This window comes from Camelus ferus, chromosome 13 (genome assembly GCF_009834535.1).
Source record: "Camelus ferus isolate YT-003-E chromosome 13, BCGSAC_Cfer_1.0, whole genome shotgun sequence".
NCBI classification, from domain to species: domain Eukaryota; kingdom Metazoa; phylum Chordata; class Mammalia; order Artiodactyla; family Camelidae; genus Camelus; species Camelus ferus.
In genome coordinates, this window is record NC_045708.1 from 24,639,607 (window position 1) to 24,657,214 (window position 17,608).

Genomic DNA, 17,608 nt, shown 5'->3' on the forward strand with positions numbered 1-17,608 from the left:
TACAGTAATGTATACTCAGTAATTACTACATGTCAGGCATTGTTCTCTTTACTCAAATTATCCAATTTCATTATCACAAAAACTCCATAAGGTAAGTATTATTAGGAGACCAAATCAGAAAGATTAAATAGCTTGTCAAAGTCAGTCAGCTGGTGGGCAGTGAAGCCAGAATACAAATCGAGGCAGTCTGATTCGACAGTCCATGGAGTCCATCATTCCACCATTCTGCCTTCCATTCTGTCCCTTTATTATACAAAACTATTCTATGGTAAACTGCAAAAGAATAACAACAGAGTACGATTTTAATTTTCTAAAACTTACCTAACCTTAAAAACATGACAGTTAAATCTTAGAAACCAAGTGGATATGCTTACACACTGATGAAGTATTAATTTTGAAAAGTGATTTTTCTATGAAATCAGACCAATTAAGAATGTTATTTAATAATGTAAATCTGCCAGTGCCATGTATATGTAAATAAACCAATGAGAATGACTTTTTAGTGAAAAATCTGTGCACATAAATATAAATGCATCCTAAACCTTACACATCCAAAAGAATGTTACATCTTCATATTTATTTTAGAAAAACCACACCTCTTTCAACAACGACATGGCTTGAACGTTTTTTCTAACGTCTCTTTTAATTTTTAAGAACTCTAAGCACAATTTTATTTTAAAGTCAAATATCATGTTTAACAGTATGACAGTTTAATCATCCTCGACAGTCAGCTGGTAAGGCAACAAGCGACTTCCGGCAATTTGCAAAAAACAAACCCAAGCTGAAATACAGATTTATCACCTAACTTAGTCTAAAGGAATGTCTCATAGACTCTGAAGGCAATGCCAAATCAAGAGATAAAAATTTTGTTTTGAACAACAGCACTGTCGTAAAAAGCCAATGACAAGAGTGACTATTTTTAAGGGAATAATATGCATTTGGATGTATAAGTTGTGTTACGCTCTTTAAAATTTATTTTCTTTTGGTATTTGATATGTTGAAACTGAATATCTAAAAACAGAAAACTAAATTTACCCTTCCAGATCAGTTTCATGAGAATGATATAAAAGAGTTAAAGTAAGGTATTGGAAGGGCATTTTGGAACAAAGCTAAATTTGAACATTTAAGTAAAATATTTAAAAATTCCTCCTTCCTTTTGGTTGGAGATTTCCATTTTAACAGGATCTACTTTTAGAAGCTTAACATAAAAAGCAGATAAAGAAACTATCATGTATCTCCAAAGACAAAACAAAACATAATTTATAACATAAATTATATGTTAAGTACACAAAATAATATCAAATTTATTATTAAAAGATAATAGGATCCCACTTATTAAGAATTTGCTATGTACTAAGTCCTATGCTAACACTGTCTTATTAAAATCTGAGGAAGCAACTACTATTTGCCAATGAAGAAACTAAGGCTTAGAAAAGTTAAATATCTAGCCCAAGGTCATACAGCTAATAAATTAGTAATAGCATCATGGTCTAAAACCAACCTCTCAACTTCTCTTGCTCTACTTTAGTAACTACTGACAACGCACTGTATTCCTAGAATTACATCAGCACACAAACAGGCAAAATATGTCAACTTCTTCAGACTTACTGAGGTAGAAAAAGTTTATGTGACTCTGTTGCTGCTACTTCTCTCTGCATCTATGCATCATTACAGAGCAACAACAACCCCCCAAAAAGCTCACAAGGATGTTTTAGAAATAAATGCATTATTTTTTTTGCCATTTAGGGTTTATACCTTCTAAAGAATTAAATAACTTTCATATACTATTGTGAATGAGGCATTGTTTCATTCTATACTTCAATAATTTTCAAGATAACAAGTAATTTTTAATGGTTGTTGTCTACAGTTAGAGTAGATATACAATATATAAGCAGTCCTACATTCCTCACAAATAGTTTGTTTCTTTCTAGTAAAATCTAAATTGAAAGAGATAGGAAAACTGGTTTAGGCAATACCTTCTTACATCAAGTCACTTATTTCACTTTACAAAATACTTGCAAACTTCTCAATTAGCTAAAAAGTATTTCCAGAGAAATGTGCTAAAGAGATTTACAACAGCAATAGCATGTTTGAACTAAACATACTAAAAAAGTAAAGCAAAAAGGGATGTGATTAAGAATTTCATACTTTGAGCAGTTTGTGCAGGTTTTCTTGGGAGGAGGCAATAGGCAGACAGGTGAGGAATATCCGGTGATACACTTTGTGGAGCAAAATAGCTGAGTAGATCCTGTCTTATGATATGCAGTTTGCCCCTTATAAAGCATTTTTTTACAACCAGAACAAAAAACCTGAAGAGCTACAGCAGGAACCGAAGGAAGTGATATATTTGGGCCAGATGATGCAAGAGAAAGCTGAAAGCCTGGGGTCAACTGTTGGGCTACAAAGACAAAATAAGAAAAACAAGTTTTATATCAACATGAACATATATACATTCTCCGTTTTCTAGGGCAAACTCCCTCGGTCTTGAAATCCAATGTTGAGGCAATAAGCACTCTAAAACAGGTGGTTTCGAACTTTTTTAACCATGATCCATAGTAACAATATTTCACTTTAAACCCAGGAGACACATACATATGTGTAAATGTATATAAAACTTAGTAGCTGAAACAGCAGTTTCATGAAATTATGTTTCCTTACTATATGCATCACACTCTGATACACAGCTGGCCCTGAACAGCGCCAGCCCCACGCAGCTGAAAGCCCACGTCCCGCTATCTCTGCCTCAGAGACAGAAGAACTGACAAATGGCTCATCCAGGGGCAAGAGGCTGAAACAGTTTGGACAGATTCTAATAGACCCGAATTCTTTTGATTCCACATATTATGATCTCTAATCGAACACAAAAATTTCCTCACCCTTCAAGATCTGTAAAATGAAAATACAGGTGCCATATTTATTGAAAAACTCATGTGTAAGTGGACCTGCACACTTCAAGCCCGTGTTGTTCAAGAGTCAACTGTAATCTTATTATATTTCACTTTTTAAAATACTGGTCAAGACCACTACCCAGTTTGAAAAGTACTTGCTTTATCTAAAAGAAGAAAAAGACATGAGAAGGTACTTTCCCTCAATTCTACTAGTCAGAATATAACAAATACCAATTATAACAGATCTATTTCTTACCAAGAGGACTGTCACTGACTGAAAACACAGCACTAATTTTCAGTTCACTTTCTTGAGTTTTTGGTTTTGAAGCATGTACATATTCCTTAAAGAAAAAACAAAGAGAGAAAGAAATGAATACAGTGTTAGTATCTAAATAAACTAGAAATTCAAGCAAAAAATAATTGTCATATTCATCTCTTCTACATTATAATCGTAATCACCTTCACAAATACCTCAAAAGTCAGAATTTATAAGTTATTAGACTGGATTTAATCTTTACAAAAAGGATCTTTAGAATTGGAGAACCTTTTATAATAATTATATTTACTTTTCTACAAATGTAATCTTGATATATGGGAGTAATACCCAGCTATTTCAATGCTGAGCACTACCCCCTTTTTTAGGCTATGTTTATAAGAGCAATAAATGAAATAAATCTGAATGATTTAAATTTAGATCAAATTAGTAATTTTAGCCAACAGATTTATAAGCAGTCATATCTGTTAATGGCAGAAAAGACACAAGAGTTTCAATGCAATCTGCTCATTATACATAAAAATCATCACAGCCTAAATCAGGTTTATCCTTAATATGTTCTTCAAAATGCTTTAAAATAACATGTAATCATGAAAAAGAATTAAATAGATATACCTATCTTGAACAAGACTGCCCTTTATTCTGAGATCAGAATCAGCCTACATTTCGGGGGAGGGGCGATATTACAACAGCCTTACATATTTCAAAATAAGAAGTTTTTTAAAATAGTCTTACTTTTCTGAAACAATGGTGATAGTAAATGGTAGCTGTATTTTTAATCTTCCTATACCTAGCAAAATAAATGACTGATATGTCAGCTCCCAAAATTACTCTGAAATTTCTTTGGACTATTAAATGCCATAGACTAGGAAACAATGCATAATTTACCACTTCTACAATAAATGTTATGGCACCAAATAAGCTGCTGCCTACAAGGCAGGAACTATAGTACTTTCCTTACAGATGAGGACAGTGAAGCTTAGAGATGTTCATCAACTTGTCTAAAATCACAGAGATACTAAATGCACAGATGGGAATCAAACCCAGGTCTCTCTCTTCCAAAACCCATGCTATCTTCCTCATAAATGTACAAATACAATATAACATAATTATATAATGAGCTCAAACCCTGGCCCCCTAGTGAAACTCAGTTCCCCTGTTGTAGCCTCTCTCATCTCCTTTCACTCAGCACATTTGTCATAATACATCATTTCATATGTATCTGGGAGATCATCTGTTTAATGTCTAATACCCTCCTCCTCCTCCCCAAAACATACACTAGAGGAGCATGTCCACTATGGACAGGGATCATCTCTGTTTTTCCACCTCTGTACATTCAGTACGCAGCACAGTCAACATAACACAACAGAGGCAACTATGGGTTCTGACAGCAGATAGAAACAGGTGTGATCTTGGTTCTTAAACAAGTTATTTAATCTTTCTTAGTTTCAATTTTCTTATCTATAAAATAAAGATAATAATATCTAATTCATAGGGCTAGATTGATGGGGGATAAGTGATTTAATACAAATAAAGTATATAACATGATGCATTACAGTTAGCCAAAAGTTAAGCATGATATACAAACAAAAATGCTAGCTAGCTCTTATTATTTTCATAATTATGGCATTTTAATAAATATTTGTTAAACAAATGAAGCCAAGCCTATTCAATCCATAGTGGATGTTCTTAAACATTATACTTAAATAACAATATTTATTTATTGGCACTTGCAAGAAGGGGAGGAAGTTATAGGTACCTCTACACACCTTCAACTTACCAAAAAGAACACTTAAAACTCAATAAAAAATAACTCTGCCTTATTATCAACTCGGTCTCTAGCATTTTCCTAATATGCCTGTTATATTTCTCTGTCAGTTTCTCTGACTTCACAAAGTAACTGTTCCACACCTTCATCACTCATAAATCCCAACTCCACATATTTCCTGCTCAGTAATGTTTTGATTTCTATTTCCAAAATAAAAGTTATTTTAAAAGTCTTACTTTCCTGAAACAAGGGTGATAATAAACAGTGGTTATATTTTTAATCTCCCTATACTTTGCAAAACAAACGACTGATATGTCAGTTCTCAAAGTTACTTTGAAATGTCTTTGGATTATTAAATACCAAGAAAATAGAAGCAACTAAGTAAGAACTCCTTCAACATCTTGATTCCCCTCTCCACCATGCCTACAAATTGATCAGCACACTGTCCTTGAACCTTAGAGGAAAAGGCAATCTTCTTAGCCATGGCTAGAATATTGCTTGTGTTCAGGATCCACCCCTCTACTTCTTACAGAACTTCATACTGTCTTTGTGTAGCTTCAGCCTCTGTCCACCTCATCAACTGAAAGAAGCATGAGCTGTAAAGAGGCAAAAAGGCAGTTTATTTGGGGTCTTAGAATTGTAATTTGGGGAATCACAGATTCTGGAGGAACTGAGAACAGTGTCCCACTGGAGGAAATGGGTAGAGGTTTTTATGGGGAAAAGGAGGAAGTTCATGCAGGTTTACACAAGCAACCAAGAATTTGGATTGGAGGATAAATCTGTACATACGACAGGATTATCAAGCGCACCTCCTCCATGACTAGAGAAAGGTATCTTTTCCTTAGTCCAGAAAAAGTCCTGTTATCAGCACTGTTCTTTCCTTTTGGCAACTCAGCCACTCTTCAGCAGTTTTATGTTAGAGTTCAGCAAAAGTTCAGCACGGGCAGCCAACACGGAGGTCCTCAGGGCAGTCTCAGTCATTTCTGACACTGTTTCTTTCACAATCTCCATGCTGGTTTCTTCTCAGCTTATAAGGAACCTATTCCCTAAGAAACTACTGCCCTCCCTTTCTCTCCCTTTACAACCAAACTTAGAGAAAACATACTCCATTCTTTCTTTACTTCCTCACTTTGATTCTCTCCTGAACCCAATGCAATCAAGCCACTGCTTCTTAAGATGACCAATCAACTCACAATTGCCTAAATCATTCAACATTTTTAGGTTTTTATCTCGGCCTCTGATATATCTGGCACTGCCAATGATTCCATCAGTTGTCTTCTGTTTATGTTACTTCAACTCATTACTATTTCTTAGTATCCTTCATTGATCTTATTATATTCACCCCTAAAGTCAACGGTTCCCAAATTCTGTGGCATCAGAAGCCTCCAAAAGTCTTGATAAGACATAGACTGCTGGGTTTCAGCCTCAGAGCTTCTGATTCAGCAGGTCTGGAGTGGGGCCCAAGAAGACACATTTCTAACAAGTTCCCAGGTAATGACGAGGCTGCTGCCTGGGGGACTACTTTGAAGCCATTCTGAAGACCCAAATTAACCTAGTTCCCAGCTTTCTATCCTGAGCTCTACTTTTCTTCTCTCTTGTTCCCTGAACAATCTCATCCGCATTCAGGACTTCAACTATCGTCTATCAGAGGTAGCAAATAAAAATATAACAGACTCAGTTAAATCTGGATTTCAAATAAACAACAAATAATTTTAGTATATCCCAAATATTGCATGAAACATACTTATATGAAAAAATAATCATCATTCATTTGATAGTCAAAATTAACATAGCATTCTACATTTTATCTGGCAACACTATACGTACAGGTAGATAACTTACTAATCTCTAAATACCATATCCGTATGTGCAAATACCTCCTAGTGCAAATTACGACTTGAATGTCCCATGAGCCCCTTAAAAACAACAGATCCCAAACTACTTATTACTTCCCCCTAAATCCTATTCGTAGCCCCTCAGTAAATAGTATCATCACAAACTCAACTCACTGAGGCCAGAAACCTCTGAGTATTCCCGAACTCCTCTTTGATCCTCACACCTCATATGCTATCTCTAAGTTAAATCAATTCTACTTAAATATGTAAAATCTATTCTCATCTCCCACTTTACTGTTGAAATACTCAACCACTAAACATGCCACGTTGTCTCATTCCTCCATGACCTGGCACATGCTGTTCTGTCTGAAGGTCTTAATCAAGTGTTATAACTCATGTGCTGCCTGCCCTGGGTAGCCTTCCTCTTCTCCCTAGACAGACCTAAAGGTGCCTTTCCCTATGCTCCCAAGGCACCTTACACAATTTTTTTAAATTACAATAATTACATAATATTGTGATTTTGTATCTGGACAGAGGTGGCACAAAGCAACAGAAAGAGTATAAGTTTGGAGCCAGTCAGAACGAAGTTCCTATTCTACCTCTGATGCTTCTTTTGAGTTTGGTAAGTTACTTAACCTATCCTGCCCTCAGATCCTCAATCCTATGGTTGTTGAGAAGGCATAAGACATACTTAGCATAGTTAGCATACCAACTGACAGGGCACAGTCACTCAACAAATCATTACCTTTCATTTCCATAACTTTACTCCCCCTTACGCTATCAATTTGGTTGAGAGCAGAGGCCCTATCTTTTCACTTCTGCAGCTCTTCTGAAAACAAAATCACTAATACAGCTTAGCATCCTGGTTAAGGGTTTGGGCTCTTGAACCAGAATGCTTGGGTTCAAAAGCTAGCTCAGCCATTTACTAGTTGGGGTACGTTTAGCAAGTTACTATCTGTGTCTCAGTTTCCTTGTGTGTAAAGCAGGAATAGTAATGGTACTTAATTTGTATGGTGGTGAGTGTTGTGTGAATTCATTATGTAAACTGCTTAGAACCCTGTTCAACAAGTGCTACAGGTTATATAAGCAGGAATAAATACTCACTGAATGATTGAATGAGAGCTCAACCATAGCTTTAATATCCAGAACAGATCCTTAGTATATCAGAAAATATTAAATTTTTTCAATTTTTTGTCTATCTTCCAATATTCACACAACATGAAAAATGGCACACACTATGTGTTCAATTGGTTTTTCCATCATAGTCCACACTCAATCATGAAAAATTACAGCCCATTCATCTTGAAGCATTAATATAAGCCAAAGAGAACTCAGTAAGTCCCTATCGATTTAAATTTACAATGTAAACTGTTACAGGATTTTCATTATCATAATTTTTATATTCAGAAAGAACACTCAACTCATAGTACAATATTTGTTAAATTTTTATACTACAGGCAAGATACAATGAAAGAAATATTGGATCTGGAATTTTAAAAAACTAGTTTTGCATTCCAGCTTTGCCATGAGACCCTGGTGAAATAAGCTATTTCTTCAGGCTCAGCTTCCTCATCTGTGAAACACAGGCCCTTTTATTCCAATTACTGAGCACGCACTTTGTGGCAGTCACTGTGCAAGGAAATGAGGATTCAGGTCAAATAAGACCAGACTCTGTATGAAAACAAAATTCATTGACCTGTAGATGCCACAATAAAAGTGAAGGCACTATACAATTAAAAAAAGGGGGCAGGGGAGAATGGTTAATTCTACCTCTAAGTGACAGACAGTTAAACTATATCTTAAAAGAGAAGAAAAATTTCACCAAGCTACCTAGTTTAGGATAGCACAGGCAAAAGAAATGGCATATACAAAGGTAAGGAAATAAAAATCAACAGAATATACCTTTTTGTGAAATGCAAATAGTCTGCAGGAGCATAGATTAAAAAAGGTAGAAAGGATTGAGTGATGATACTAAAGAGGGAAACAAAGGACCTAAACATGGATAGTTCAGATGTCACACTAAAAAGTTTGTTTTATCCCACATGAGGAGACAGGGTCTTTAAAGGGAGCAATGTCATCAGAGCTATAAAGAGTACCATGGTGCTCTTTCCTGTCACTGTGGGGTCCTGAGGAAGCAGAAGCCAGTGCATTCAAGAGCTGGCTCTACCCATAACCCATCGCCATGGCTGTAACCCACCGCCTTGGTGGAGGAAGGCATTGCTGCTGGAGGTGTAAGAGATGTTAACACTGCTTTGCAAGAGGTGCTGAAGACCACCCTCATCCACAATGGCTTAGCTTGTGGAATCTGTGAAGCTACCAAAGCTGAGACAAGTATCAAGCCCATCTCTGCGTGCTTGCATCCAACTGTAATGAGCTTATGTCAAGTTGGTGGAGGTCCTTGTGCCAAACGCCAAGTCAACTTAATTAAGGCTGATGACAGCAAGAAACTAGGGGAATGGTAGGCCTCTGTAAAACTGACAGGAGATGAAAAACCCTATAAAGTGACTGGTTGCAATTGGTGGTTAAGGACTATGACAAAAAGTCTCAGGCTAAGGATGTCATTGAGGAGTACTTCAAATGCAAGACAAAAAACTTGGCTCTAGTTCCTAAAAAAAAAAAAAAAAAAGGTACCATGGTATCACTACACAGTGTTTTGGTGTGATAAGTGACTGAAGAGATTAGCATGAATAGAAAACTGAATAAAGGTCCAGATGAGAAATAATGAAACAGGAAGGGTAAAGGCAGGGTAAAAGAAAAGTCTTTAAAGGTAGAACCTATAAAACTTGGCAAACAAATGGTTACTTTTGGCAAAGGAAGAGGAAGAACTTAACACTTGAGGGAAAATAAGTGTCATGGATACCACCACCCCCCACCTCACATCCTGTAGACACTCCTTCAGAACCCCTGGCGGCACAGCACTTTAGGAAGGCAGGTGTGAAGTTGAAGAACGAGACAAACCTATTTGCCATCCCTGTCCTGGGATGATACTGCCTTTGAGATTGTATGAGAAAGAAATTATTATCATTACTATTTATTATTTTGTCATTTATATTTTGAATATTATAGGTTTGCTTATGCAATAAAAACCAATAACTAGAGTATAAAGCAAAAGAACTGTCCAATAAGGGGAAAAAATCATTTTTTTGCCGAAACAAATAACTGATGTCTCCACATTGGTCTCCACAGATTTTCAGTGTAGGTCCCTAAAGGGTGGCCATATGATCTTTCCAAATATGTTTACCTTACTCTCCCATGTAAAGCCGACAATGGTTTCCCAAAGCTCTCAGGATAAGACCAAAGTCTGTAACAGGGTCAGCAAGGTCCTGCATAACCTGGCCACAGACTAGCTTCAGTGCCTCACCCTAGAAGCAGGATGGCATGGGCCCTGAAGTCTGACTACCTGGATCTGAATCTAGTCTTTGCCATTTATGAACTGTGATCTGAGGTAAACTGCTTGACTTCTTTGTACTTTGGTTTCCTCATCTGTAAAATGGAAGTAATAATATGGTTGTGAGAATGGCACAGTTTAAGCACAAATACGTATTAATGAGAATAGTTAATACTTATGTCATATACTCTACATATGGATATACGAATACCACTATAGATACTTTTATCATCATCATTATCATAATTTTTCACAATTTTCATATCTTTTCTGTTCTAGCCCACTGGTCTTATACTTCTTCAAAAGAACCATGCATCTTCCCAACTCAGAGTTTTCCTATATGCAGACCCCTCTGGTGAACCACTCTTCTCCATGCCTTTGCCTAGTCAATTCATTCTTTGTAATTCAGCTTACAAATCCTTCTGTAGTCCCCTGCCCCCCATCAAAACCAGGTCAGACTTCCCATGTTAGGCTTTTCTGTCATAGTTTGTAATTATATATATTATTTGATCAGTTACTTGTGTAATGTCTGTCACCTCTACTAACCTACAAGCTCTATGAGGGAAGGGACTAAACTGACTTTGCTCACTCCTGGATCCCCAGAGCCTGGCACAGAACAGACCACAATTACTTATAGAATAAAAGGAAACTACTATCAGATACAAGAGAATTTTTTTAAAGGTATTAAGTATGGGAAAACAGTAATACACGTTACTTTCTTCTCACAAAAAGAAATATAATACAGTTACCACATTTTTTTTTTTCATTCAAAGAGCAGAAAAGGTAATTTTACTCATCTAATGAGGGAAAAAAATCAGTTTGGGTTACAAGTCAGAAACTACCTAACTAAAACTTTGAATTCACCAGACAGAAAAGAGGAAATAAAAGTTTTTTAAAAATAAAGATGAAATGCTTACTTGAGCATTGTCAGGTTCTTCTTTAATTTTGTCCAAAAGCCCCTGCTGTGGTGCCATTGCTTTGCCACATTCACCATCCAAAGGTTCTTTCATTCTAATTTTTTATGTAAAGGAATTCCCCAGTTTAAAACTAATAGATTTCTTCTTGGTAATGAATAGCTGGATTCCTAAAACACAACATAAAGGATTGGTACTCAGGTTTATTCCTTTTCTTCTTCTTTATATCAAAAGCTTTGTACTGAGCAAAAGGTTTTATTGCTAAGCATTTGAAAAACAACTCTTCTGGGGCCATGACTGTCCTCCTTTATTTCTACTTTCTGCTCCTTTAGCAGCTAACTTCACATAAGAAAACGGGAATAGCTCCCACTTCCCTAATATCTTTAAAAAGCAAACACTCTGGTCTTTTATGTGTTGAAAGTTACTGAGGGAATTAGACTAGCAAACCAAGACGTGGGAGGAAGTTACCGAGCTCTTGGAAGAAAAGACTCAGAAATACAGTTCCTGACTCCATGAGAATTAATACTTAGAGGCCCACCTCAGCTTTTACTTCTCAAAGTGGAGCACACTAAGCTCCCCAACTCCACTTCTAACTCAGACTTCACTGGAGGCCTCCTTAAAGGCCCCGTCTCTTGGCCAGCGATAGATCAGAGCGCAAGATGCCACCACAAATGAACACGTATGCCCTCAGCTAAGGTGGACCACCTGCACCTTTCAGGGTCTCCAAGGAGGGCATGCTCAGGAATGAGCCCCTATGAGCTCCGCTTTCCAATCTTCTTGTTGTAAACAAGATAATCTATTAGTCATTTCAGCAGACTTCCCTTCTCCTAAGAGAAAACGTACTAAACAGAACCCAGTAACCTGAAGCAAAAGAAAGCTCTCCAAAGTTGTCTTTACCCAGTCAAGCCAAGCATGGAAATTGGCGACTGGCTTAATAGTCTGTGCGAGAGATGAGAATTTCTGACCACTTGCCAGAGTTATAACAATCTATGGGCGCTCGTGTTGTATTCGTTCCGAAATTCACGTCCCCACCAATAGTTCCCACGCCCGTCACCGGCTACAAACGCGGCAACGTTGAATCGGAAGAAGAGAACGCATATGCCCATCAGCGTGTCCCCGCCGCGAAACCGCAACGCGTCAGCCTCCCAGCCCGACGGCGCCGCTTCCGCCCGGTGCCCACCTCGTCACGTGGCGCGGCCCCTCCCGCTGCCACCGGCCGCGCTCACCTCTGGTGGCCTCCCTGCTCGCCGGGAGCACCGACCGGGGAAGGGAGAACAGGACCCAAGGCCCCAGCGCCGAGGCGAAGATTATTTTCTCTTACTGGAATTCTTCGTCTGAGCCATAGCAACGCAACACCCGGGAAACTGCGCGTGTGCGGCCCTGGTCTCCGCCCCCCACTTTCCCATCATGCTCCAGACCTGAGCTGAGTAGGTCTTCCCAGCATTCCCCTTTTCTGAGTTATGGTTGACTTCTTAAAGAGACCGAGACCCAACGATAAAAAGGTAGATGAAAGAATTTGGGGAGACTCTTAGGGGTGTTAGATGACGCTGTAAGTGCTCTGCACCATTCTTTTAATGCTCATTTCGAGAAAGGCGATCTGCCCAGAGAACATGAATAAATAGTTGATATTAAGCCAAGTGCTTGGTGAACACTTGGTAGGAATCACTCCACATAGTCCTCACAACAATCCCAAGGGGTACAACTTTTTATCTGGGAGGTGTAAATAAACAGATTAATTAACTTGTTCAAAGTCAGGATTTGGACACAACAACAACAACAACAACAACTACAAACAACAAAGTCAAGATTTGGTATTTTTTCATTCAACATTGTTTCAGAGGTACGTCTGTGATTTGTGAGGCTGTCATTTAGTCATTTTGAGTTCTGTATACTATTCCATTTTATGATCCGCTACAATTTAACCATCTACTACTGGTGGACATTTGAATATTTCCAATTTTTGACTATTAGGATTAATGCTGCTGTGAACATTCCTCCTCTTTATGACACATATGCTAGGTTTATACCTAGCAGTGAACTTGTTTGTTACATATGTGTGAAACGTAAATGAATAATGTCTAACAATTTTAGAAAGTAGTTTTGGGCTGTAATCCCACCAGCCATTTATGAGAGTTCTAGTCACCCCACATCCTTACCAATAATTACTGCTGTACATCTTTTTAATTTTAACCATTCAGGTGGGGGTATAGTAGTATCTCATCGTGTTTTTAATTTGGACTTCCCAGATTTCAAATGAGGTTGAACCCATTTTCATGTTTTTGGACATCTGAATATCCTCTTTTATGAAATGCCTGTTCAAATCTCTTACCCATTTTTGTATTGGATTGTCTGTCACTTACATATGGAGATATATTCTGAAAATGCATTCTTTGTTGAATTTATATTGCAAATATCTTCTCCCACTCAGTGGCTAGCTTTTCCACTTTATTATTGGCATCTTTTGGTGAACATAAAAGACCTTTATGCTTACTGTTTCTTGTGTCCTGTCAAGGTCTTTCCTACAAAGGCCTAATTAATTTAAGGAATTGTTATTACTTCTTTCTCATTTAGGTCTATAAACCATCTGAATTGGCTTTTGTATATGGTGTAGGGTAAATCAAGTTTTATTTTCTCCATGTGAATGTTAAATTGATTGTTATTTTTTAAGTCTGTCCTATCCCCTCCTGTTCTTTATTGTCAGCTTTGCATATATAAGTTGTCTATAAATGTGTGGGTTTGTTTCAAGACTATGTAATCTCTTCCCTTTGTCTCTCTTTGTGGAAATGTCACACTATCTTAATTTCTGTAACAGCATTATAATAAAACTTGGTATCTGGTAGAAAAAGCCCTCCTTCCCATTATGTTCTTCAAGACTGTCTTGGCTTTTCTTGATTTTTTTGCATATTCATATACATTTTAGAATCAGGTAGGATTTTGCTTAGTACTGCACTAAAGCTGCAAACCTGTTTTGAGAATTGGCAATTGTTATTCATTGTGTTGAATTGTGTCCCCCCCCCCAAAAGATAACCTAACACTCAGAATGTGACTTTATTTGGAAATAAAGTTGTTGCAGGTGTAATTAATTAAGATGAGGTTATATTGGAGTAGAGTTGGCCCTTAATCTGATATGACTGGTGTCTGTATAAGAAAGAAATGTAGAGGCAGACCCATGAGGGGAGAATCCCAGGTAACAATTGGAGCAGAGATTGAAATGCTGCTGCTGCAAGCCAAGGAATGCCAAGGATTGGAGATAAACATCAGAAGCTAAAAGATGCAAGGCAAGATTCTCCCATACAGGTTTCAGAGAGAGAATGGCTCTGCTGACATCTTGATTTTGAACTTCAAGCCTCCAGAACTGTGGAATAAATTTTTATTTGTAGCACGATATAACAGCAGGCTCAGGAAACTAAGACTGCATTATATAGGATTGAATCTTCCAATCCATGAGAATGGTATACCTCTCCATTTATTTAAATGCCTGTCATTTCTCTTAATAATGTTTTATAGTTTTAAGTGTAGAAATCACACATCTTTTTTAGATTTATTCTAGATCTTTGATATTTTGTGTTATTTTAAGTGGTAAATTTTTATTTTCTAATGGTTTATTTCCAGTATATATATAGAACCACAATTGACTTTTGTATGTTGGTCTTGAATCCAGAACTGTTGCTAAATTCAGTTATTAATTCTAATAGATTATCCATATATTTAAAAACTTTTAAAAAATTCTAAGTATGTAGAGAATGACAAATTTATCTCTTCCTTTCCAAGTATATGACTTTAATTTATTTAATTTTCTTGCCTTATTGCTCTGACTAAAACTTCAAGTAATGTGTTAAATGAGAAAAATGACATTGGGCAACTCTGTCTTCTTCCTGCTATGTTGCTTTCAACAAACATATACTCATTAAATACTGCATTTGCTTTGGAACTTTTCCAATCACCTATGGGGGATTAAATACGCTAAATTCTTTTCAACTCTTCCCATCAAGAAAAAGAGTCTGTTTCCTACCCCTTGTTTCTGTGTCGACCCTGTGAATTATTTTGACTGATAGAATATTACAGAACTGATATCATGTGAATTCCCAAGTGTAGGCCTTAATAGTCTTTACAGCTTCTGCTTTCATTTTCTTGGAATGTTCCCACAACACACCAAGGTAAGATGAGCTAAACAACTGAATGATGAGAAATCATGCAGACAATGGCCCCAAGGCCAGCAGCAAGGTCCCATATATGTGAATGAAACCATCTTATAGCCTCCAGGTTGCTAGATGACTGAGCTCAGACAGAATAATTGCCCAGCTAAGCCAAAATTGTAGAATCACAGATAAATTCATGGTTCTTGTTTTAAGTCAGTAAATTTGGGGGTGCTTTGTTCATAAGCAGTAGATAGCTATTCCAGAATTAGTATCTAGAACTGGAGTACTGCCATAACTAAAACCTAAAACATGTGACATTGGCTTTGGAACCAGACAGCAGGCAAGGTCTGGAAAGACAGCAAGGAGACTGTTAGTGGAGTCTAGAAGAGCAGTGAGAAAATTGTTATTGGAGTCTGGAGAAAGACTAACCAGTGTTATATAATGGCAAAATGTTTGGCAGCACTGCTACCTGTACTACCTGTACTAACTTAGAAGGTAGAAAATATACATAATGAACTTGTGGATATGGCTTAGGAGATTTCCAGACAGAATATTTTTAAAGTGCCTACTGATTTATTTTAACCACCTACGATAACATATTGCAAAATAGAAATAAGCTAAAGAAGGAATTGTTTTTGTTTTCAAGCAGAAATTAGACAAAATATAAAGGGCCCAGGACAATCTCTTCAGCTAGAGAAATATCATCAAAATAAGAAATGACCTCAGAAAAAAGATCAAATCTAGGACATCACTAGTAAAATGTGGCCTCGAGGTCAAAATCAACTCAAGTGTGCAGCTGTAAGACCTCATAAGGAGTTAAACAGTACTTCATAAGCCCTTTCACCTAGACAAAAGGGCTTCTAAAAAATGTAAGGACCTCATCCCATAGCAACCTGACATACCCAAAGTAGAGTGAGTTCTGCTTCAGAACGTTTGGATGTGGTTTGGGGAGAATGGAATGAATCTCAGTAAGAATCATAAACATTCACAAAGTTTTTAAAAGGAGTATTTTGGCAAAAGTAAAATCTTAGACTATAGGTGACAATGACAATTTGAAATGAGTAATCTCTGGGCTCCAACTTTCCATGGGCAGAGAAAAGCTGAAAAGGCTACTCAGCTGCAAAAATGGGCCATTTCTTACGGAAAAAGAAAATTTCTCAGGGGGCAAAGCCACAAACCCAGAGAGTGGACGCAAATGCCTCTGAAAAATGGATTATGAAACCATTCCCAGAGAACAAAACAATCAAGAGCATTCCCTGTCCTTAGAGTAGAAGAATCTGACAACAAATACCCAGGTTGTGAATTACTGTGAATCAGTGACTATTATGTGCTTTCTGTCCTTCCTCTTTTTGAACAGGAGTGTCTACGGGAGTTATTATGTTTCTGTATCATCAGATGTGTTGGGTGTGAGGGGCATGGAGTAGGGGGGACAGATAGCTGATCTTTTTAGTTCATAGCTCTCTGGATTGAAAAAGTTGCTCATGAGGAGCTACACCCAATGAACTACACCAGAGGAGTTTCATCTTCATAGGCTTGATTTATATGGGAGATTGTTGGAGGATGGCAGGAAAGAAAAGTGCCCACCAAACTGAGAAGGCAACTTGAAACTGAAAAATGAGGCAGGCAGCTCCATATACTCAATGGATCAGCTTATTATAGGGTAACTTACACACAAGTAGGATCAGGAGGACGATGATCTGGAAGCATTTCCAGCTACACTCCACACCACTGAAGGCATTGGGACTCTTTTATAGTTAACCTAGGGTATGGCGGTGTATGCTTGGAAACAGGAAGTGCATTCCTAAGTCAAGAATCATGAATGGATAAATAGTCTCACGGGCACCAGAAAACATGTCAGCAAAGGTCTTCATTATTGTTTGGAGATTAACAGAGCATAGAGACCACCTGGACCCTAAAGATCATTAAACAATATCTGTTAATTACAAAGCGTATGGTGACAGAGTAGAGATTTACTACATTGTATGGCCCTGGTTAAGGTCAGTGGAAGAACAGGAGGAATTGAAAGAGCCCAAGATGGCATCAGTTACACCAACAGCCATACAAAGATCATGGACTTAATCCAATGTCATAATGGCTGAGGAGATGAATGTATTTAAATTGGCAAGGGATGTGAATTGTTATGACCAGAAGGTGAACTATGAAAAATTGTTTCCAAAAATGGCACCACTAATTCCACCTATTTCTGTATATGAATGATGATTCTCCCATCAAGAGGTAGAGTCTATTTAAATAGGTGCAGCCACTATGGAAGACAGTATGGAAGTATCTTAAAAAACTAAAAATAGAACTACCATATGATCTGGCAATTCCACTCCTTCAGGTATAGATGAAGAAAATGAAAACATTAATTCAAAAACATAAATGCACCCCAGTGTTTATAG

The 17,608-nt window shown here is 37.3% G+C and overlaps 1 protein-coding gene and 1 pseudogene across 9 annotated transcripts in view; one reads left to right on the forward strand and one right to left on the reverse strand.

The window, feature by feature from the left end:
- Positions 1 to 12,473, reverse strand: part of ZMYM6 (zinc finger MYM-type containing 6) — a 37,066-nt gene extending 24,593 nt beyond the window's left edge. For 5 of the 9 annotated variants that reach the window (XM_032495876.1, XM_032495875.1, XM_032495870.1 and 2 more), the window contains exons 1-4: positions 12,040 to 12,241; positions 11,071 to 11,237; positions 3,145 to 3,229; positions 2,149 to 2,398 (exon numbers count right to left, since the gene is read on the reverse strand). In XM_032495876.1, the coding sequence (XP_032351767.1) occupies positions 2,149 to 2,398; positions 3,145 to 3,229; positions 11,071 to 11,163 (428 nt within the window). In that variant the 5' untranslated portion in view covers positions 11,164 to 11,237; positions 12,040 to 12,241. The other 4 variants (XM_032495872.1, XM_032495873.1, XM_032495871.1 and 1 more) reach the window with 4 other exon arrangements.
- On the forward strand, positions 8,958 to 9,750 carry LOC102523421 (annotated as a pseudogene).
- Positions 12,474 to 17,608: the final 5,135 nt, after the last annotated feature.